The sequence below is a fragment of the Plasmodium knowlesi genome (genome assembly GCF_000006355.2).
Source record: "Plasmodium knowlesi strain H genome assembly, chromosome: 6".
In the NCBI taxonomy this organism is placed as follows: Eukaryota; Apicomplexa; class Aconoidasida; order Haemosporida; family Plasmodiidae; genus Plasmodium; species Plasmodium knowlesi.
Window position 1 is genome coordinate 143,390 of NC_011907.2, and position 22,344 is coordinate 165,733.

General features: G+C 42.6%; 4 protein-coding genes across 4 annotated transcripts; 2 read left to right on the forward strand and 2 right to left on the reverse strand.

Moving 5' to 3' along the window:
• Positions 1 to 5,998: 5,998 nt before the first annotated feature.
• On the forward strand, positions 5,999 to 6,512 carry PKNH_0603600 (60S ribosomal protein L30e, putative; the record flags this gene model as incomplete). Its single annotated transcript, XM_002261672.1, has 2 exons — positions 5,999 to 6,122; positions 6,310 to 6,512. The coding sequence occupies 2 exons, from the start codon at positions 5,999 to 6,001 to the stop codon at positions 6,510 to 6,512; spliced, it is 327 nt and encodes a 108-aa protein (XP_002261708.1).
• Positions 6,513 to 7,209: 697 nt separating this feature from the next.
• On the reverse strand, positions 7,210 to 14,640 carry PKNH_0603700 (conserved Plasmodium membrane protein, unknown function; the record flags this gene model as incomplete). The annotated part of the gene is made up of 24 exons (XM_039113980.1): positions 7,210 to 7,371; positions 7,479 to 7,614; positions 7,737 to 7,899; positions 8,025 to 8,220; positions 8,437 to 8,574; positions 8,700 to 8,863; positions 9,028 to 9,274; positions 9,406 to 9,486; positions 9,665 to 9,740; positions 9,887 to 10,005; positions 10,116 to 10,180; positions 10,303 to 10,509; positions 10,697 to 10,817; positions 10,969 to 11,212; positions 11,329 to 11,454; positions 11,662 to 11,984; positions 12,118 to 12,319; positions 12,549 to 12,656; positions 12,773 to 13,091; positions 13,217 to 13,298; positions 13,442 to 13,606; positions 13,842 to 13,945; positions 14,125 to 14,239; positions 14,560 to 14,640. The coding sequence occupies 24 exons, from the start codon at positions 14,638 to 14,640 to the stop codon at positions 7,210 to 7,212; spliced, it is 3,744 nt and encodes a 1,247-aa protein (XP_038969525.1).
• A 1,430-nt stretch (positions 14,641 to 16,070) lies between these two features.
• On the forward strand, positions 16,071 to 19,037 carry PKNH_0603800 (conserved Plasmodium protein, unknown function; the record flags this gene model as incomplete). Its single annotated transcript, XM_002261674.1, has 1 exon — positions 16,071 to 19,037. The coding sequence occupies one exon, from the start codon at positions 16,071 to 16,073 to the stop codon at positions 19,035 to 19,037; it is 2,967 nt and encodes a 988-aa protein (XP_002261710.1).
• Positions 19,038 to 19,626: 589 nt separating this feature from the next.
• PKNH_0603900 (conserved Plasmodium protein, unknown function) lies at positions 19,627 to 21,657 on the reverse strand (the record flags this gene model as incomplete). Its single annotated transcript, XM_002261675.1, has 1 exon — positions 19,627 to 21,657. The coding sequence occupies one exon, from the start codon at positions 21,655 to 21,657 to the stop codon at positions 19,627 to 19,629; it is 2,031 nt and encodes a 676-aa protein (XP_002261711.1).
• Positions 21,658 to 22,344: the final 687 nt, after the last annotated feature.

Here is a 22,344-nt window from a genome sequence, read left to right on the forward strand (position 1 = left end):
AATACACACATGCATTTGGATTGTACATGGACGTCGTAGTGGTGCATTATAGTTGTACAGGTGCCTATACATGCGTGCTCCTCTCAGAGGGGAAAAAGGAATATCACAAGTGGCAGTTACAGCAATGAATATCATAAGTGTGAAAATTAAAAATGAACGCATTAAAGAAAAAAAAAGGGAAAAAATTATAAGTTGACGCGTAAGGAAGATGCAAACATTACTCCCCGTGGCTTTTTATTTTTTTTTTTTTTCCCCGCTCAATCAGTAATGCACTCCTACCCCTATGCAAAATATATGTTGTATGTGTGAACGTATGAATGCACATGCAGGAGGGAATGTACTCTTTCCGATCTGCTTTAAGGTGAAGTCAACTGTTAACGTCAGAAAGGAGATCCAAAGGATGTTCTAACGTGAGTTAGCAAATGAAAAAGGAAAAATAAAAAGGGTGAAATAAAAAGAAGGGGGAGGAAAAGGGATAGGAGTACAAAGGGAATAAAGAACAACATTTGGAAGTGAAAAGGTGAAGGAATAAAGAGAACATACAAAGCATCATGCGTCGCATCGTACTCACACATACAAGCAGGAGTTACATATCAGAGGAGAGATGCGGGGACTCCCTTATTGCTCATGCATGTGTGTACAAACGAGTTGTGCATTATCATAACTACACTAGGGGGGGATAGCACGTTAAAAGTGCACAAGCTTACATGCATATATACATACGTACATGAGCGCACCAACTGGTGGCTGCCCCTATTTGGTACAAGTGTCGATTCATTCAAGTACCTATTATGCATGCGATTAAAAGAGGAAATCATTCCTGCGTTTGTATTTGCACTGTGGTGTGAGTTGTAATCACAAGTCCAGAGACGTGCTCACAAATCCACGCATAAGTGCGTTGGCGCAGTTGTGTGTGTTCTCTATGTAGTTCTTCTCTCATTCGAAGCGACAAAATAAATTTTGAGCATAACAACATGTGCGCGGGAAATCCCACAAGGGTGAGAATAAAATGTTAAGTGGAGAACAATCAAAGGTTCCTTCTCTCTCTTATTATTTTTTTTTTTCTCTTTTTTTACATTGTCACAAAGAGGATTTGAAAAAAAAAAATTGTTCATTTTTTTAACGCAAAAATGTTTCTTTCAAATCAATTATTTGAAAATATAAAAAAAAAAAAAAGGGACATTATAACCACAACCCGACGTATTACTAGTGGTGCGTGCACCTGCATGTCCCAACAAAGTACACGAGTAAGAACTTATGCCATCCATTGCACGATAAAAAATATATATAAACAATGAGCAATAAACAATAGAAAAATGAATGCACCCCTTCTATGAATGATGACCTTAGTGTACACGAGGGAAAATGCACTTGGGTTGTATTCCATAAAAATTGTGGAACATAACCCGGTAACTACGTCTCATGCACCATACGTATTAAGCACAAATAATGTCGGCGGGTCCTTGTTAATCGTACGGGGAAGGAATGCATACACAAGTTACTACCTACATACGCATGTACGTGCTTGCAAGTTTCCCTTCCAAGGAGACACTCACACGCATGCAGGTAACCTCTTCCATCCAACCATTTGCAACAAGCCACAGATTTGTTATTCAAAGAACAACGAAAATGCACTTTTCACCTGAACAGGCAAGGGAAAATTTGGGAAATTTGCGGAAAAAAAAAAAAAAAAAGTTTAAGCCGCTAACTCGTTAACTAAATTCACAAGGTACACCTAAATAAAATAAATTCTCAATTCGACGAGTGTAACATAGATCAAGCATGAAGGTGGAGATATACACACGGGAAAATTCGCATTGCATGCATAATGTTAAAAATGGTACTACGCTTAAAATTTTTTGTTAAAAAGTTAAATGTCACATGACAAAAATGGAGGGGGGGGAATGAACAACTTGTGATGTAAACCTGTTCAACTATTATTTTCTGTCGTCCCGGCCCTCACCCTTCCTATGTTATCCCTTGCCTTAATAATTCACAAAATGGTTTGTTAAAATATGGAGCTAAGGTGAATGAAAAAGGAAAAATACACTCATGAAATGTTCTCTGTGAACTTCTTCCTTCCGTAAGTATTGACACCGACCTGTGTGCACGGTACGCAAGAATTCCACTGGGCTTATCCATGTTGGAACATCGAAAGAGGGGAAAACAGGGGAAGTACGACAAATCGGACAACTCAGGTTCCTACACGCGAACAAGGGGAAAACATATGACACAAAAATTAAGGTTGTATCCCCTACAAAGGCGCAACTTACACACAACGAAAAGCCCTTTTTCACATGCACAGAAAAAAAAAAAAAAATGACCCCTAGTGTGAGCTCCCGTTTAAGTAGGACTCCCCTCGATTCGAAGGATCCCAAAACTTGTGCATGCGCAGAAGGGAGGGGTATTTTATTTTTGTAAAAAAAGGAATGTAATGGAAATATGCATACGGTAAAATGTTAGATGAAGAACGATGTCAATTTTAGTTTGGATATTCTTCCCAATAGAGGAATCTCCCCACTCTTTTATTCCTCCCCGTGAGTCAAGTGGCCCACCAAGTGAAAGGTGATTACACCAAAAAATAAATAAATAAATAACACAAGCTGATTCTTCGTCAGAACGACGTTGTGTGATTACACACGAGCCATGAATATATGGACACATGAATGCATAAAATTATCTCCTTCCCCGACTCATAAATAGATTTAAGTGTCATTCTTCTTTTGTGCGAATTTGGTGAGCCTTTTTGCATGCTGCTACACACCCATGCTGAGCCGTCTACCCATTGAGGTCATCGTATTCGCTTGATATATTTTCCAATGATCAATGTTATTTCTAAAACACGGAGGGGGCCTACTCTTTCAAGTTCCTCCAAGAAGCCCGAGTTAGGATAAGGCCCACATGAGTATACATATCTACATGATCCATCACTTCTTTTTTTTTTTTTTTAATCTTGCAAAGTGGAACATGTGTGCATATATTTACAAGGTTAAAAAAAAAAAAAAGTGATGGATCAATGAAAGGGGAGAAGTCGGTGCATCGGTCGCTGACTTGTGTGGAAGTGTCCCCATCATAGTATTCTTCCTCTTTGGTAACAAAACATAACATAACTATCAGAAAAAAAGGAATACATACTTTACAAATTTCGTTCTTTTCCGTGAGAGGAAGAAGTAATGAAGGGGAAGCGCTCATTATATTTTCCTCTGCCCTTCCCTTGTATTTGCACTTTAAGGGATATATAGATAAGGGGGGGAAAAACAATCATGCACATGTCAGCGATATAACCCAAATGATTACCTACTTTTAAACAACCATTTTGTTCGAAAAAATATTTTTATATTTCTGATCATCCCTTTTTCTTTAGTCGTTTTTTTCCATCTCCAGAAGGGGTACCAGCCCTTAGAGATTAGAGGTCTCCCTACAGTTTACCCATTAAATGAGCTAATATACCTCCGTAGTGTGTACTTTGTGTAAGTAGGTGTATTTTCCTTGTACTGTATGTAGCCGGTGGGGAGGTAAACCATGGCGTGTAGACAATGGTTCACGAAAAATTGGAACGATAATATCCCTTTTGAAAATCCTCCTCTTCTTCTGATCATCATTACATGCGGGTTGAGATCCACAGTGTAAAGTAGGGCCTTAAGAACGATACAAAATGGTAATGAAGTGGGATTTCTTAAAACCTTTTACACATTGTACTGGCACGTACGTACACCGAAAAGGGAAGAGTAAAAATGTACAGCACATGTGGGACAGACGTAGAGCAGAAGTATCTACGGACAGTGACACATATAATTGCGTGCATAAGTAAAGGGAACACGGAGTGGGACATAATTCACTTCTCCCTCGTGCCGCCCGACAGAATAACACACTTTATGCTTTTCCATGAAAGGCGAACGTGTACATAAAACTTCCTCCCAGAGGAAATTCCCAACATAACAACGTGGAAAAGATAAAAAAAATATATATATATATATAAAAAAAAAAAAAGAAAAAAAGGAAGGTAAAAGAAGAGGAAAATGGGATACTCCCCGCGTGGCGCTCAACTACCCCCCCCTATACATTTGCACATAGAAAGCTCACCTTCGTTATCTTAACGGAAAAGTGGAAATAATAAGAATGCTGAAAATTTTTAAGAAGAAAAAAAATATCTCTACATTCTATTACAGTAATTACTACACATGTGTTACATTTCGCAAAATTATTTTCTATCGGTTACATTTTGCACATACGAAATACTGGTATTATTTTTTTTTTTTTTTCTGACAAAGGAAGGGGGGGAGGGGTTATCTTTTAAAAAAAATGGTATGTCCCTAATGGGAAGAACTTACACTCCTATTCTCCACTACTTGGGGGGAGAAAGACCTATCCTTTAAGAACCCTACCACGTGAACGTAAGGCAAATGAAGAGCACCTTATTCGCTATTGTATTTACCCTGTTGGTGTGTACGTATATATCCGATGGGAGACCATTAATGAATGGTAAAAAGGGAAAGAAATCTCCGAACCAATCCCCACGTCAAAGGGATAACCTCGGAACGTACAACGATTAAACAAATACACCTATGCAGATAAGAACATCGTCGCATTTGCCATACGCGTGTAAGGCATATATATTTTTTTGCTCCTTCGCAGTTGGTTATTTGAAAAGGCGCTCTTTATATAACATACCCCCAAGTTGGTTACTGTTTTCTTAGTAACACTATATTGAAACGATGAAGGGATGTCGTTCACTGCTCTTTCTCAAATATTCTTACACTACGTGAAGTACGCCGACTCCGTTTGTCCCCGTCGCGATTTTTTATGACAATAGGAATTGGAAAAGAGGAGGGAAAACTACAAAATGAGTGGGAAAAAAAGAAAAAAAAAAAAAAAAAAGGCACCATCAAAATGAGCACTTCATTATAAATGCCCTTTGCCGATACAACCTAAGGGGGAAAAAGCAAAAAAAAAAAAAAATTTATTCAAATTATTTTTTCTTTCCCACTGCGTTGAACTTCTTCCCGTGTATGGGAAAAGTGCCCGGCTTCTTTTTTTTTTTTTTTTTTTTTTTTTTCTTTTTTTGGTGCGGATCCGTATGTTCGCGTGGTGGTAAATTTGGGCGGGAGAATCCCCACCCTTAAGAAGCGACTGTCCCGCAGGGATGATGGGGTCGAAAACTATTTTTGGGACAATCTGCCATTTCAAGCGGGATTGCACTCGGGGTGATTTCCTTTTTTTTTTTTTTTTTTTTTGCTAACTTCTTTCCGCTGCATAAAGCAAATAATAATGCAATGTATGAATTAGCATACCATATTATACCTTTGACGCCATCCTACCCCTATTTGGGCGTTTCTTTATCCCCCGACTGGAACCACCTCGACAGGTTTTATAAGCCAAGCCACACGTGGCAACAGAGCAACGACGTATTGCAAATCCGGAAAAGGAGTTTTTTTTTTTTTTTTTTTTTTTTTTTTTTTTTTTTCTCCTGAAATGCGCATCTCCCGTTGTATACACGTATTTTTTCACAGTTACGATATGTGACTGACTGAACATTTCAACTGCCTCTTGTGACCAGTTGTTTTTTTTTTTTTTTTTTTTTTTTCTTTAATTTTCTTCTATTCCCCATTTGGGATTGTAAAAAGAAAAGGGTTTAACGCTCGCAGCATCTCAGCGCGTGAAGATAATTTTTTTTTTTTTTTTCCGGAAAGAAAAGGATACTCATTTTTATAGCGCTTTGGCTTACAGTATATAAGGTAAGAAGAGAGAAATTTCCTTCTGATGCGCTGTTTTAAACCACGCGAATGTAATTTTTGTTCACCCTCCTTAATGAATGTTTTTTTTGCTACGCTGAATGTATGCTTTTTTTACTATCTGGTTGAATTTATACATATCTCCCACATGGGTTGATTTCCCCTCACCGTTTACTGTGCTCCGCAGATTTTTTAAATACCCACTCCAAGCCACATCGTTGCTCCGCTTTTCCACCCCTCCACCGTTCCAACTTCTGTAATTCACAATGGCAAAAAAATCAAAGAAGAGCGCGGGAGATAACATCAACGCGAAGCTACAGCTTGTGATGAAGTCGGGCAAGTATCAGTTTGGAAGGAAATCCTGCTTGAAGGCCCTGCGAACCGGGAAAGGTAACCCTGCGCTTTCCGCGCCCCACAACATACATACGCGCGTACGCGCATACGTGTATATGTGCTCACGTGCATACGCGCATACGTGCATACGTACGTGTATTACACTTTGCGCGTGCCGACGCATGTACGAACTGACCACTCCATATTCCTCCCCCCACCCACCACCACCACTTGGCACCCACAGGCAAACTCGTCATCGTCAGCAGCAACTGCCCACCCATTCAGAGGAGCGTTATAGAATACTATGCTATGCTATCGAAATGTGGAGTTCACGATTACCATGGTGACAACAACGACCTAGGCACTGCTTGCGGAAAGTTATTTCGAATCAGTTGTCTCGTAATCACAGATGTCGGTGACTCCGACATTATCAAGACGAACGAGTAGAATGGTAAACAGGAGTTCAAGGAGGGGTATATTGAAAAGGAGAAAAAGTAGCCTTCCAAGGATGAGAAGAAAATGGAAAAGAGGTTTACAGACTCCAGGATTTAGAACCCAGGATGGAGATTCAGTGTGAAAAGAAGTTTCTCGCAAAGGAGGTTTAACCCCTGTGTACATGTCCCGTTCCAATAACTTTTCTTTTTTCTTCGCGGTATTTTATGCGTCTTTCTTTCTTTCGTTCTTTTTTTTTTTTTTTTTTTTTTTTTTTCCTGAGAAGATATACCTACATAATTGCCTTTACAATATGTGAACTCTGCGCCACGGAAACTTGACGCACCTTTTCTGATGAGGAATTTTTTATTTTCAAAGAACCCATAAAGGTAACTTTAAAAAGTAATAACCAATAGTTTATGCACTGTTCCTTTCGATGGGGAGAGTTTTGACAAGGTTGGTCTCAAGCGGGATATCGTCACGCCTCCATGTTTCTCAGCTTTGCACTTACTCCCCCCCGCGGTTGCTACTTCGCTACATTGCCATTCCAGCAGTGATATGTAGCACCCCATGCAGAGCGTGTGTGTCACAACCAGTGTGTACTTACTGGGTGTTAAAAAAAAAAAAAAAAAAAAACAGAGGAAAACTAACGAAAGAGGCTACTCGTCCACGACGTAAACAGTTGTCTGTTATCTGCAACTCCTGCGGGAGTTTACTTGGGACTCCACATTCCCAGGCGCGTCCCAAACAAAACCTTCAGATATTTTTGGCGATTCGTTTTGATCCTTGCCTCTACTCTTTTCAAAGCCTCGTTTGTCACTAATATGATGAGGCTGAAAATAACAATAAGTACGCTGAGGGTCGCATCGGGAAACTGCCAACGGGGCAAAGGGAAGGTTAACATGTAGAAATGTAGAAATGTAGAAATGTAGAAATGTGCAAATGTGCATATGTACACTTGTGCAGCTAACTTTGCCTCACCTGAATTACGTAGTAGGAGGGAAGCGTGTAGATGCGGAAGGCCACGTAAAGCAAACTCAGAATGAGGAAAACGAAGAGACAGGAGAAATATGTTTTTGAGTTATGGATGCAGCTGAGCTTGTACAGGGGTTCGTACCTACGAGAGGGGAAGGCAGGTGAGGGTAATTAACATAAGGAGTAAGAGGCAAGAAAAGAACACATAGCAACAATGGATACGCGGAAAGTTCTGCTAGACTTCCAGCCCAGCCCCCTTCTCACCTGTCACTGTGTGACAGAGAAGAAACAAAAAAGAATAGGGAGAAAACGAAAAAAAAAAAAATTTGCGTCTGCTTGATCATTACGCCGGTCATGTTTCGGCCGAGATTCATAAATTCTTTATCAGAAAATGAATACAGGAGCAGTTGACATTTGTAGAGGGAACCTGTAAAAAGGGATTCGTCGCGTAGGAAGAAGTGTCGATAAGAGCACCAAGTGATGCTACAGGCATATTGACTGGAACAACTACTTCCTAATTCTTTCACTCCATGCGCACATGCGGATGCATACCTACGCGCGCACTCTGCGTGCAGTGGTGTGCCACATCTGCCAAGAAATTCTTCTGCAATGATTTCAACCCGTCTTGGCTCAGGCTGGACTGCAAAATGTACCTTCCTGCAAACTCCTTGTTAATTAGCTGTACATAGTAGACAGGCAACACGATGCAGAAGAGCATGTACGGGATCCACCTGATGAGGTAGAAGATCTACCAAGTGGTAGCCGAAGGGATAAGAAAAAATAAATATATGGGTGTCTTATAAGCATAAAGGGTGAAGTAGAATTTCTCGCCTTGTGCCTGAACAAATAGGTGTCTCCCCACGGAGGGGCTGAAATGACGCCAGCGATACTGCACCTATGTAACAGTGCACCGATGGAACAGTGCAACAGTGCACTGGTACACCACTACGCATGCACGCCATACCAGCCTCTTCAGCAGGAACTCCCGCGTGATGACTTTGTCGGGGATCTCGTTCATTATCGTGCTGTTGTTGTCGTTCCCCAGGAGGGCGATTGAGAGCAGAGGGATGATCAACAGAGTGAAGAGGAGGTAATCCATAACCTATATACCGGAGGAGAGTTCAATTATATGAGTGGGAAGGGAAGAAATATATTCTTCCTATTTGAGGGGGAGGAAGAATTCCTCCTGGAGGGAGATGGAGCGTGCAAATGATGGGCCATTCCTACCGAAATTAGGGGGGGCAAAAAGAACACCGAAACGATGAACAACAGGAAGGACAACTGAGAGTAGTAGAAGTAAAAAAAGAAAATCGTCAACGAGACGTTCTTCTTGTGGATCCTTGAACTTTTCAGCAGTTTGTACACGAGCTCCATTATGTTTTCTGTGAGGCCTGTTCAAGTAGAGAGAGAAGATGCATAGAAAGGTGGTTCGGCGTGCAGTGGTACACACATGCAGGAAGATAAGAAGAGCATATAACGAAACGATCCCAGGACGACTATCCATTAAGACAGTTCGCTCCCACTTCCAGCATCCCCTTTATCAATTGAAACATACCTAATCGACTTTTCTCTATTATTAAATTACACGGTAACGTATTCACGAAGGAGGCGTAGGAGATGATTGGATTCTTCTTCGTGGATAATTCATCAAATGGGGTGTTTCTCTCCCTTTTCCCCTGGCAATCTTTACAGGCATTATTGTACGGGAGCAGAATGGAGACGGAGTAATTACACAGACTGTACACTTCGAAGTTGCAGCAGTTAAGGCTGTTTCCAACGCAGGTTATTATTTCGTTGTTATCCTACCGAAATCATGATGGTGGTATGATGGTGTGTATGTGAAATGGAAGAAAGAGTATATGTGAAAGGGGATATCCACATTCCATTTGGGTACGCATCTCCCCTGATTGGCTCTGAAGGAGCATCCACTTACAAGCAGTATTTTTATCATCTCGGCTGTGTTGAACTGGTTGCAACCGGAGTAGGATGAGACTCGCAACGGGATATCATCTACCTTTTTTTTTTTTTTTTTTTTTTTTTTTTTTTGGGAGGGGTGGTGGAGGAAGGGAGGGGAAAGTGTAGGGAGGATGCAAAAATGAATTCCTGTGCATAGGCAAAGGATAATGTGCGCATCGATTTATGCATGGAAATAAAAATATGGTAATTGCAGATTGTGTCTCTCCTTTTCCCACCTCCTGGATGTGTGTCTTGATGTTGTTGATGCCACTCGGGATGACGACTTTCCCGTCCCTGTTTTTGAAGCTGGATCTACAAAGGGAAAAAGTAACACACACACACACACACGCATATGTATATGTATATATGCCAATTCGATTTGGGTGATATAAACCTCCCGAAAGAAGGAACAACCCTCAAGATTCGAATGTGCCAACAACATAGTTAGGTCCACTCACTTATCATTCAGACTCAACGAGATGGACGTATTCCAATTGGTTTCCATGCCTAACAGGTTGGATACATTCCTCGTGTTTGCTTGGTCCGTTTTGCTGAAATGCACGAAGCGTATTCCTGCCTGCGACAAGCAATGATGAATAGCGATAAGGAGTAAGGAAGGGGTTGTTAAGCGTAGAATGGTCTTTCTTTTTGTGTGCACCCATAAGACACCATTTGAAAGAAACCCACATTTTGGAAGTCGTTAATCCTCATCTGGATTTCACTATTCGTCATGAGTTTCACGGCGGAGTTGCCTGCGGAGAGGATATCGGTGCATTGATATTGATGCGTTCATAATGATGCACTGATAATGATGCATGGGAAGTGACACATTCGACGTGGTGTTGTTGGCGCCGATTGCAGGGACAGGCCTTACCGATGAAGATGCTCGTCGAGAGCAGGTGCGCCAGGAACTTCTCATTCCCCTTCACAGGAAAGGGATTCTCATTGTATAAATTCCTGAGGCGGTAAACTTTCCGCTTGTCTATTGTAAGGAGGTATATGTTCTTTTGAAAATTTTCCTTCATGTAGTTTTTCTCTTCTGTGCTCAGGGGTCGGTATGCAAAACATATGCTTTCGATTCCTGTGGAGGGGGGTCGGCATTACGCGTGAAGTATCACCTTGGGAGGGGGGATGACTACTGAAGGCGATTATCTGACCTCTCTTCCTCCATCACAGACAAGGCGCAAGGGAGAGGACAAAGTCGAACAGGGTATCGTATTCCAAACACACATAATATACATAGATATAGAATGTGGTGTTCTACACACCTGATGAAATCCATTGCATGTTAAGAATGCGCAGAACCTTCTTTTTTTTACGCTTCAATCTCATGATGGTCTTCCCGTCGTAGTAGAACATGCACTTGTTGACCAAGGCGTCTAGTTGTCCCTGCAAGGGGGGGGAGGAGGGGTACCGCAGAGCAGTGTGCATATCCATTTGTGTAGCGATGTGGATCACAGCTTGAATGGAGTACCGCCACTTGGGAGGCGTCACCTCAAGCAATCAAAAACAACTTGTAGCAATGCGCCTCGGAACCCACCTTCAGGAAGAGGTGGTACTTGTCTTTCTTCTTTTCGTACAGGATAAAGGCAAACACAAAGTTGTCCCTCGACGTGACAGAATCGTAAATGTTGATCCCCATAGCATGCCCGTTCTCGCCGTGCTCCTGCACGTGGTATGGCAAATCGCCACCATCCCCCGGCTTTTTCCGATGCTTTTTCAGTTCGTAGCTCTTCTTCCTGTATAGCTCGTAGTTGCTTTTGTTTTCTACGCATAGGAAGAGCCTGTCAAGGGAAGGGGGGCGATACGCTTATCAGTTGGTCCGGTTATCCGTGCAACAGGTTATCAGTTCGACCGATTATCAGTGCAACCATGTTGTGGGGGCACCCCTGGCACTCACTTGTGGAAGACAAACTTATTGTAGGGGTATGAGATGTTGCCAATGTCGCAGAGGCAAATGAAGAGGTGGCTGTAGTCCAGGTGGTTCATGTAATTCAGGATATTGTTTTGGAACTCATCCAGAAGTCTGTTGGGGAGGAAGGAGTGAGGAATGAGGAGTGAGGAGATGAAAGCCGGGCACTGCGGAGTAGGGAGGCATTGTCATGCGTTGGAATTCATTTCCTACCTCCGTTGCAGTGCTGTACCCGGAACATTTGCTCAACGCATGTGTCCCGTCGCCACCGCAACGGTGTATACACTGCCTTGGATAACTACCCCCCCAAAGTAATCTTACTTTAAATATTTAGGAACTTGGGTGTAGTAGGACAGAAGGAAGAGAGAGTGGAGGATTTTTCGATTTTTAATTCTTTGGTAAGCGTACATGCTCTTGTTATCCATGAGGATATCAATAACTGTGAGAATGTAGTTGTGGTGACTTGGTACCCCCTTCATCATGCTCGAGCTTGACGGGATCTCCTTCTTAGTGTTCATGGAATTATAGAGGCAGATCTCCTTGATGCTGTGATTTATGTCTAGTAGGATTCCGCTACTATCTAGAAAACACAATACAGAACAATCACTCAGTATGTTAAGGTAACATTTATCAATTTTTATGCCCTGTAGGTGGGGAGGGAAAAAAAAAATAAAACAGACGAACAGACGAACAAATGAACAGATGAACAGATGAACAGACGAACAGATGAACAGACGAGCGTATGAACAGAGGGAAAACTCCCGAGTGAAATCACACCTTAATTATAAGAAGAAATATGCTCTTCAGTGTATAGAACAACCCGAAGCGCTCCTTGTCTGCATAGGAAGTGTCTTCAGTAGTTGTGGAGAAGTCGAATGAGGAAGAGAAGTTCCTATCGTAATTCATCTCGTCCTTAAAATAATTTTCATAAATCAGGTTCAGAGAGGAGCAGTATCCGTATATCAGCTCACAGAAGATTCTTCAAGGGACACGTTGAAAGGGGAGGTATTGAAAGGGACATGTTGAAAAGTACATGTTGAAAGGGACATGTTGAAAGGGAGGTATTGAAAGGGACATGTTGAAAGGGAGATATAGGAGAGCTACAAAAAATATTACCAACGATGAATAGCGCCGTCTATACACGGCAATCCAGCTAGCTCATTTTTCAGTTAGCTTAACTGCTCGCTCGCACCGTGCCAAAACCATACCTGTGGAAGAATGGGAGCATCGTGATGGACATCAGCACGCTGTATAGGACAATGTACATAATGATAAAGTGGGGGATATCCTCCCCCTGGATTTTCATCTCGTTTAAGCTGCGAAGGGGGGGAGAGGGGAAAGGTACGAGTACACATATTAGATCCAATCCATGTTATATGCAATCCATGTTATAGATTGTCCGCGTGGGGGGGACGCAAGCATGCAATCTTACTACATCGTCACCGCCATGGCACACACGAAAAAGAGAATCACCCAGGTGTACAGGTAAAACGTGTGTATCTTCTCCGTCAGGATGACATTTCTCAGGTTACCCTTATGCTTTGAAATTTTGTTCTTGTCGGTAGAATCCTCCATGTACTTTCTGATGGTACATATGGACACGTTTTCTTCTGCCACGAAGGAGTACAAGTGGAAGGAGGGTAGGTAGTCCCTCTTGTCGTCCTTCGCGTGCCTCGTCAGCAGATTCATACTAATTTGGTCCTTGTCCATGGGCATGAACACTTCATATTTTTCGTACCTCCGCCCGTACACTGCAAGGTGGGAATGTGTTCAGTGGAGATATGTTCACTCAGAATGAGCACAGAAGTACACATTCTCAAGGAAGAAGAAAAAAAAAAAAAGAACATGTACGGTGGGATTAGCGAGATGGACGTACCACATTCGTTCATGTTGTACTCCACGCATCTGCACGGGATCAGGTCCCCCGCACGAAGGAGGAAGATGTCCTGCTTGATTAGCTGCACATTAGGAAAGGAGGTGGTATTATCTACAACTGTGTCGGTGAGTGGATGGATGGATGGATAGATAAGTGAGCCCACTAGCAAGATGATAACTGAGGCATTGTATTTACCACCCCTTCCATCCTTCTCTGCGCCCCTACCAGGTTCGTAGGAAGTAGCTCCCATCTCCTGTTCCTCCGGATGAAAATAAAATGGGAGCTGGACAAATAAGTAAATTGACAATCTTCCTCCTTCTTTTTTTTGGAGATGTTCCTTGGTGACAACAACTTAGAAGCTTCATTTATTTTTCTCAAAAATTCGTTCGTCTGCAAGGAGGAGGGCGGGGTGGTTGTGTTGGTTGTTTGTTGGTTGTGTTGTAGTGGTTGTGGTGGATACAGAGAGAGATCGGGCCGTGTTACAACAGACTTCAGTGTGTGGAGGGGTATTCCACAAATATAAGTTGGATTAGGGGAGGAACTGTCCCTGAGCCTCCATCCTATTTCGATAACTTAGAAACTATGTCTCTATAGATACGCTTGCGGAACTCTCCACTCAACCTACTTGGGCATCCTCTATCTCGTAATAGAGAAAGACGAAAAACAGTAGCAGAAGCGATATGAGTACGAATAGTCCCGTCAGATAGTGCGAACTGATTATGTCGTTGTCTGTAGAGTGGAATAGTGTGGAGAAGTGTGGAGAAGTGTGGAGAAGTGTGGAGAAAGGCCTGAGAAGTAACCTGCGGAACTGTATGAAGGGGGGGGCAGACGACCTCATCCCACGTGGCAGAGATTTGACATTCACAGTGCTAACGCGAAAAAAAAAAAAAACATGCCTTTGAGAAAACTTGGGGAAGCCAACAGAGGAATAAGAAAAATTGTCACAACAAGGAGCTCTGTCTTTAGGATGCACTTTAAAAAGAACTTCCTTTGCGTCTTCTTTTTGTATTCATCCGTGAGGAGCTTTCGAGGGAGACAAGGGGAAGAGGTGCGACATGGGTAGAGTATCATGGACAGGTCTCCGTTAAGGGGACATCATATGAAGTTAGAGGTACTTTTTTCCTTCGGAGGTGTTCTCTGCACATGTGCGTCTACCCTCGGCACAGAGAAAAGAGCAATGCAATGGTAGCTTCATGGGAAGTACCTCCCTCATTTGTACTTTTTTTTTTTTTTTTTTTTTTTTTTTTTTTTTTTTTTTCTCCGTATATTCGTTCCTCTTTACACCACCGGGATGCGCACGACCCGTACACGAACAAACAGTTCTCCTTCCTGTGTCTCCCTACCTGGAGCTCCCTCCTCATGGTGTCACAGAAATAAACGTCATCTATTTCTCTCGGGCGTTTCTTCACTTCCCAGTTAGCCATTTTGGTTCGCAAATATGTTAATGAGAAAAAAAAAAAAAAAGAACAAAAAAAAAAAAAAAAAAAAAAAAAACAAAAAAAAAAAACAAAAAAAAGATATATATGTATTTTTTTGACTGTGGCTAGAACGGGAAGTGTCCCAATACAAACGTAACTGATTCTTTCTCCCTACCCACGCACACATTTCAAATGCCCCTTCTTTCTGTTGGTGTGCATGCCTAGTTCAGGTGGGTCCACTGAAAGGAGTTTGTTTTTTTCTCTTCACCTTTGTTAGCGGAACGAGTTATATACTTCTTACCGCAGATTACTCACCGGAGCGGAGCGGCTCGCTGCACTCAGCAGGAATGCGCATAGCACAGTGAGCTTTTCATACTTGCATCCTTATTTACATTCCTACGTGCAAAAGCTGTAGAGTGGATCCCCAAGTTTACACATCTTGTGGTTATTCCCGCGCAACCTTGTGAGAAGGTTGTCGAAAATTTATAACGATGAACTTCCTGCGCGCTCACCCAAAATTGGTGAAAACAAATGTAACCTTTACACCACTGGAGGTGACTCCACCAAGGTTGCACTTCACGCAGGGGGTAAACTTTTGTATACCTTACTCCAGGGTTACATCACCTCGACCAATTCATCTTGCCCCAATTAACCATTTGTCCTTTTTTTTTTTTTTTCGTCGTCCTCCCCTACTACGCATATTTTTACATATATAATACCAGGAGCGACGCACACCCATGTCCGCGCTTTTCACTTCTCCCCACCCCCCCTGCTAAAGGAAAAGTGAATGACTAACATTTCCTCCCCAATGGGTTTACTCCCCTACACACACATCGCATGACCAATTTGAATGCGTTGCAAAAAAAAAAAAAAAAAAAAAAAAAAAAAATGTAGAGGGATTATTCACCCAAGCATTTTTGTCATTTCATCCGATGACACAGTACACATTTTCCTACCCGTGACATACCCTCGATATATGTATTGTCGTTGTCTTTTTCACAAGATGTATATATTTTTCGGAGTCAACTGGAGATATCATTAACATTCCGCTTTGCGTTGTTTCACCTTTCCTGTGCAGTTGCTTCTCATGGCACTTTGCTCATTTGCGATGTTATGTGTGCACACATGTTTATTCTTTCGTTTCATTATTCTCCTCTCACGTGTGAATGATCCAGAAGAATATTTGTCAAGAGGTAACTCGCTAAGAGGCCTGATTCCTACACGCGACTGCGAATGCGCGCGTTGAAACACCCCCATTTTTCAATTTCACCTTGCCTGTTCAGGTGAAAAAAAAAAAAAAAAAAAAAAAAAAAGGGGGCGACATTATTATTAAAGGATTGCTTCGTAGGAAGACTTTGTCAAAGTCGTCGCAAAGGTTGTCTTTCCAAATTCGTGCCACGTGTATCACTTATTGTTGTGTTGAGAGCACTCACAAAATGAACGAAGCGAAGAAGTGCACAGATCAACACCCCCCGGAAGAAGACCTCAAGTTTGACGGTCTCTTTAATACCAAGGAAAGTAGCAGCGATGGAAATTTCGAAAACTTTTCAAACATAGCATCCATGAACTTTGCTCGTCTGGAGAAGGAGTTTCAGAGGATCTACAAAGACCCTTCGCAGGATGAGCCGCCATCAGTCAGTGAGTCGAACGATGCGAATGAAGGTGATTACTTGTGTAGGAAGGAGGGGGGGATCCACGTGATGGTGAACCATCCAAGTGAGGAAACGCTACACACACAGCGCACTGAAATGCACAACGAGAGTTCGGTCGGATGGGACAGCTCAAAGGGGGAAGGAGAAAAACCTACTGAACTTTTTCGTGAAAAACGTACTTATCCATGTGGAGAAAAACGTACTTATCCATGTGGAGAAAAACGTACTGATCATTGTGGAGATGCCTTGCCAGCCCAGTTTGGGACGAGCGAACCCACGGGGCTAATCACTCACAGCGAGGTGAACTTCCCTTCGACTAACTCCATTGAAAAAATTTTAAAGAGCATCCAGGAGGACAACATTTTAGGGACAGGTAGAGGGAAAGATGGAAACTCCGGTGGATGCAGCTCGAACGGTATTGCAGGTAATGAGATTGACGTGCTTGGCACGGTTAACCCGGTTGACACGGTTAATCCGGTTAGCGCGGTTAATGCGGTTGACGCGGTGAAGGGTTCTCACCCGACGAATGTTGCACTGTCCGCTTCGTCGACCTGTTCATGCCGCCTCTGGTGGGAAGACAAACCTTTCATATACCACTGGGAACGCGGCATGAACAGGAAGGAGGTACAGCGGTGTGTGCACAATTTCTGTATCAACATAGCGAAGGAAGATTTCTATCTCGCGCGTCTGGAGAGACTTGCCGAAGACAACCTCTTCAAGGAGAAAGAAAAAAACATACAGAAAATACAACTAAAAGGGAATACCTATGCCTATTACAAAATATGCGAACGATATGAGAAAGACTCATTGGGCGATGTGAAAGGTAATGAGGAATACCTAATAAAAAGGAAGAACCACGTGAAGGAAAAACTTATGGATCCTCTCAACTTCCCGGAGGTATTGAGGGCCATAGAATACACAAAGGAAGGGAGTAACCTGCTTAAACATACCATGTATAGTATTCCTCATTTACGATTTTTCTTCGTAAGTAAGGATCTAAATTTCATTAAATGGTTTTCATCTAGGAAGACAGATGAGCAGTGCAAGATCCATTTTCAAAAAATCAACAGTCTCGAAGTAAAGATTGTGCATGAAGATATGTTGGAAAATTTGAAGGTCGATATTTTGAAGAGACTATCCTTTTCCATTGTATACATGAATGAAAAGAAGAAGGTAACGCTCACTTGTAAGAGTTTGCAAGAGTTTAACTACTGGGTTACCACCATCAGGGCCCTCATGTTCCGCTCCAAGAAAATGAAGACCACTCGCGGCGTCTTGCTCTCGCATGTCAGTGGAGGCGACTTGTACGAAAAGGAAAAGGAGAACAACACACTCACGGGGGAATGGCCAAATATCACTGCAAATTATACAGGGGATCAGATACACGTGGGAAGGACCCATCTGCGTGAAGTCAACTCTTCCAGATCTTCTCTACCATTTGCAGAGGAAGGCTCCGTCAAATGGAACCCGTACCACGGAGAAGCGAAATCCAACAAGATATTCGAATTAGAAAGAGAAAAATCTTCAAGGAAGAAGGAGCTTCATCCGACAGAGGAGGGGAGGAATTCCCTTAAGTCATTCCATTTGTATAAACTAATTGTCTTCCCAGAGTATAACCTCTATCAGGTAAAGACGAAGTTTTATCTGCTCAAGGAGAGGGCGTACAAGTATAGAATATTAATTGAGAAGGAAATTGATGAGTACCAGATGGATATCGACTTGGGGGGTGGACTATCAGAGCAGAGTGGTCACCGCGACCGGGGGGAAAATAATTGTCCTGATAATCGAAGTGACCCCCCAGTGGAGGATACCGACCGAGAGAATGCCACAACTCTCCACAAAAATTCATCCCCTCTTCACCACTGCAACGTTCGTGGCAATATCAGAGATGAAGAGGCAAACAAGGAGGTCCAAAGGAGGACGAGGAGCAGACCTACCTCCGATGAGAAGAACAACGAAACGTGGCCTAGCAGTTCGTCTCCCCATGTAACCCTGCCAGAGCTATATACACTTAACAAGGAAATAAATTTAACTATTCGCGATGGTGGGAAGTTGACCGACAAAATTGCACCTAGCGTAGCAGACGGAGGGGGAGATGGAAACCCCATGGAAGGGAATCTTGAAAACGAACCCGAGGAAGACACAGACCAGTTTAAGCTCCAACTCATTGTTAAAATATATAATCGCATCGACAAGAAACTTAAGAATACTCAAAAGGATATCATGCACCTTGTGAAGGTTGTGAAGAGGGAGGAATCGAAGAAACAGCCACGCCCACAGGGGGGGAATAGCAGTTTCTCCTTGGAACACATATGGAGGTGCACCACAGATGCGTACCGAACGTTGGAGGGCAAGTTTTACAAAACAGGGGAAGGTCGCTTCGGAGGGGATAACCGCTACTTCCGTTCCAACGATATACACACCGAACAGAGAAAAAACGAACTGCCAAGAACGGAACTGCACAAACGGGAGTTGCAACCTGATTCATCTGTGTCAAACGGATGGAATACGGCTACCAGCAACGACTCATCTGATGAACCCAACAACCAATCCAGAAAACTCATCCACGATATCCTCTTCGACATGTGGTTGTGTGAAATGGAGCTCGGCAACATCGAAGATATCTACACCACCTATGTGTGCAACTCCAAGCGGAAGAAGAATTTTATTACCAACATGGATGCTCCTGCCTTCGTGAAGAACATTTCACAACAAATATCCAACACGATATTGCGCTACATGAACTTGTGAGGAAAGGGAAGAAAGCCACCAGACAGGGCAACAGCCCAGAGGGTTTACCAACTTCAAGGTGAGGGGAAGACCCCTTTGGTAAGATACCCCCACGTAAGGTAAGCCAAAACCATAATCAGATTAATAACCAAGTCGGGTTAATAACCAAGTCGGGTTAATAACCAAGTCGGGTTAATAACCAAGTCGGGTTAATAATCAGGTCGGGTTAATAATCAGGTCGGGTTAATAACCAAGTCGGATTAATAATCAGGTCGAGTTAATAACCAAGTCGGATTAATAATCAGGTCGAGTTAATAATCAGGTCGGGTTAATAACCAAGTCGGATTAATAATCAGGTCGAGTTAATAACCAAGTCGGATTAATAATCAGGTCGAGTTAATAATCACGTCGGAATGGTTACAACATTGGGAGAATGGCCTCCTCAGTTAAGTAACAATTGTTTGGGTCAAAATAAAAAAAAAAAAAAAAAAAAAAAAAAAAAAAGAGGAAAGAGGAAAGATGCGTCTATAAGGCAATGCGCATCTCCAACAAGACGAAAAAATTGGAGAGGGTACAGCACCCCATACAAGCAAACAATCCCGGGGACCACCTACTTGGACACATAAAGCTGGTAAGCCGCATCGAACTCGGAAATGCTTGAGCGTATCTCCCTGTGCAGGTAGTTTATAATGTCTCCCTTGTGGTTGAATGTTAAGAAGAATAGCGAGTTGAGCTTGCTGAGCTGTCGCAGGATTTTCTTTTTTTCTCGTTCCTTTTTTTTGTTCTTGTTTTGTTCCTTCGTTAAACTGCGCGCGGAGTGCATTTTTTCTACACTCTCCGCGTTATTCGCCTTTTCCCCTTTTACATTCCGTTGTGTGTTTTTTTTTTTTTTTCTCTCCTCCGTCTCGATTGACGACTCCGCGTCTTCCTTCCGGTTCGACATGGCTGTCGATTTGGATTCAATGCTCGTGAGATTTTTATAATGTCGATCCTCCTCCTCACCCTTAACGAAGGCGTAGCTTAATTTTTTTTTTGAACTCAACGAGCAGTCTTCCTTTCCCACGCAATTGCTACCTCCTTGCGTGTCTCTGGGGTCGCAGTTCTTTACTGTGATTTCGTCAAGGTGTGTATATGGGCCCCCCTGATTCGCATCGACAGTTCCATGAGCGACTTCCTCTTGCTGCGTTTCTCCGTTCATCAATATCTCGTGGGGATTTGTTCCACTGATTACCTCTTCATTTGGTGGGTTCTCACTGAACAGAGTATCTTTTTCTTTTTCCTTTGCCAAAGCAGGGTTTAGGTCTCCACATGGGGGATCGACCTGGGGATCTATCTGCCTAAGGTTGTAACTGTATCCACATCCAACTGATGAAGGAACACTTGAACAGATGTTTCTCTGCACCCCTTTGTCCTCCCCTTGCGCAGAACCAATCGTTTTATCGTTACCTTGGGTAGGATCCCCCTCAATTACCTTATCAACCCCCTCGTTTACAACCCCCTCGTTTACAACCCCCCCGTTTACAACCCCCCCGTTTACAACCCCCTCGTTTACAACCCCCTCGTTTACAACCCCCTCGCGTACTTCACCTTGTCCGTTAAGATTCCCCCCTTTTTTGGTGCTATGATCATTATCATTAGGAATACCACCAACGAAGTGATTCTCCTCCTTGTCGCTATATCGACTGGGTAGTACATCTGGAGCATCGTCCACAACAACTGTCTGCTCCTTCCTAGACATGCGTACAGATCTACTTAACTTCCTGTAAAGCCTATACAACCTTCTAATCTTTTTTACGGTTATGGATAGATTGGAATTACACTTGAGAACCAGATTGTAATTTGACCGCAAAAGCATGTGTGCGTTCTGCACGACTTGTATTAGTTCGTTCTTCTTTTTATTTTTCGTTTTGTCGATTGAGAGGATGTAATCTAAAGTCTCCGACATGCCCTTGATGATGAATGGGAGGGATGAGTTCGAGCTTTCAAACGGGGGTGCCATGTTTAAGTCGTTTGTTTCCCTCGTGGAGAGGTGCCCAACTGCACCTATTTCACCATCCTTGTTGTGCAAAAATTTTGCCATATCATTCAATTCATCTGTATCCAATTTGGGTTCCCTCATCACACACTGGTCGCTATTTCGCAAGATCTCCTTCGCATTTTCGATCGTCTTCCTGGCGTAGTCCACTTTTAACTCAGCTTTTCCTCTGCATCCAGAATTAGAACTAAGCGCATTGTAACAACCATCATTGGAATGTAATGCATTTGGTATGTGTAACATATAGGAAGTAACTGCGTTGGCAACATCGGGAGGTCCAATTGGCTGCACTTCCTTTAAAGAGTTGTTTCTATCAGGAATGCCTCCTCCTTCTCTGTTTTCCAGCTCCTTTGTTGTCGCCTGGTCCTTCATTGCCGCCGAGCCCTCCATTCCGCCTAGCTTCACATTTGTGTGCACTCCTTGGTTCTTGATATTCTCTCCCCCCAGGGTTGTCACGGGCACACCTCCCTGTACATCACCAAGTACATTGGTATGCACATCACCAAGTACATTGGCATGTACACCACCATCGTTACTGTCGCCTTCCTCGTTCACCCCACGATCGGCCTCTGCACCATCCTCGGGGGCTTCCACAACGCCAATCATTTAGAATGGTATTTATTTCACGCAACTCCCCCCCCCTCAGCTACACGCACAGGAAGGAAAGGTACACAGGATGGAGAAAAAATAAGGTGCTAATAGACGTTCAACTTGGGAGAGCGCCCCCTTTCAGGTTTAATATCCCTCTAGGTAGTGTCCCCTGAGATGTGCGCATATACCTTCTGCACATGTACGTTTAAAATGGAATGTAAAGGGTTACAAAAGTGTCGAACAGCCAGTTCATAATTTTTTTTTTTTTTTTTTTTTTTTTTTTTTTTTTTTTTTTTTTTTTTTTTTCTTTCCTTTCGACTTTCTCAAAATGGTGAGGAATATACGGACACTAAAAATTATTTTTCCTTTCCTTTGTTATGTTTCTTTTTGTTTCGTTTATTTTTCGCTTTATTTTCATTAATAATGCCATTATAAAGGAGGGCCTCATTCGGTTGTGTACGCCTTTTTCACTGGTGCAATTAGTAGAGGGTCTTCCCCCCCCTCCCCCTTTTTTTTTTTTTTTTTTTTTTTTTTTTTTGTGTGTGTGTTGGCATACTCCACAATACGACCATTATGTTTTACAGTTTTTTTGTTCATTAATTTTTTTGGTTCATCCAAGTGGTTAAACAGAGTCATTGTCCGCCTTAGTGGTGTAGACGTTTCCACCTGGATGCGCAGTTTTTCAACGAACTACAAATTCAC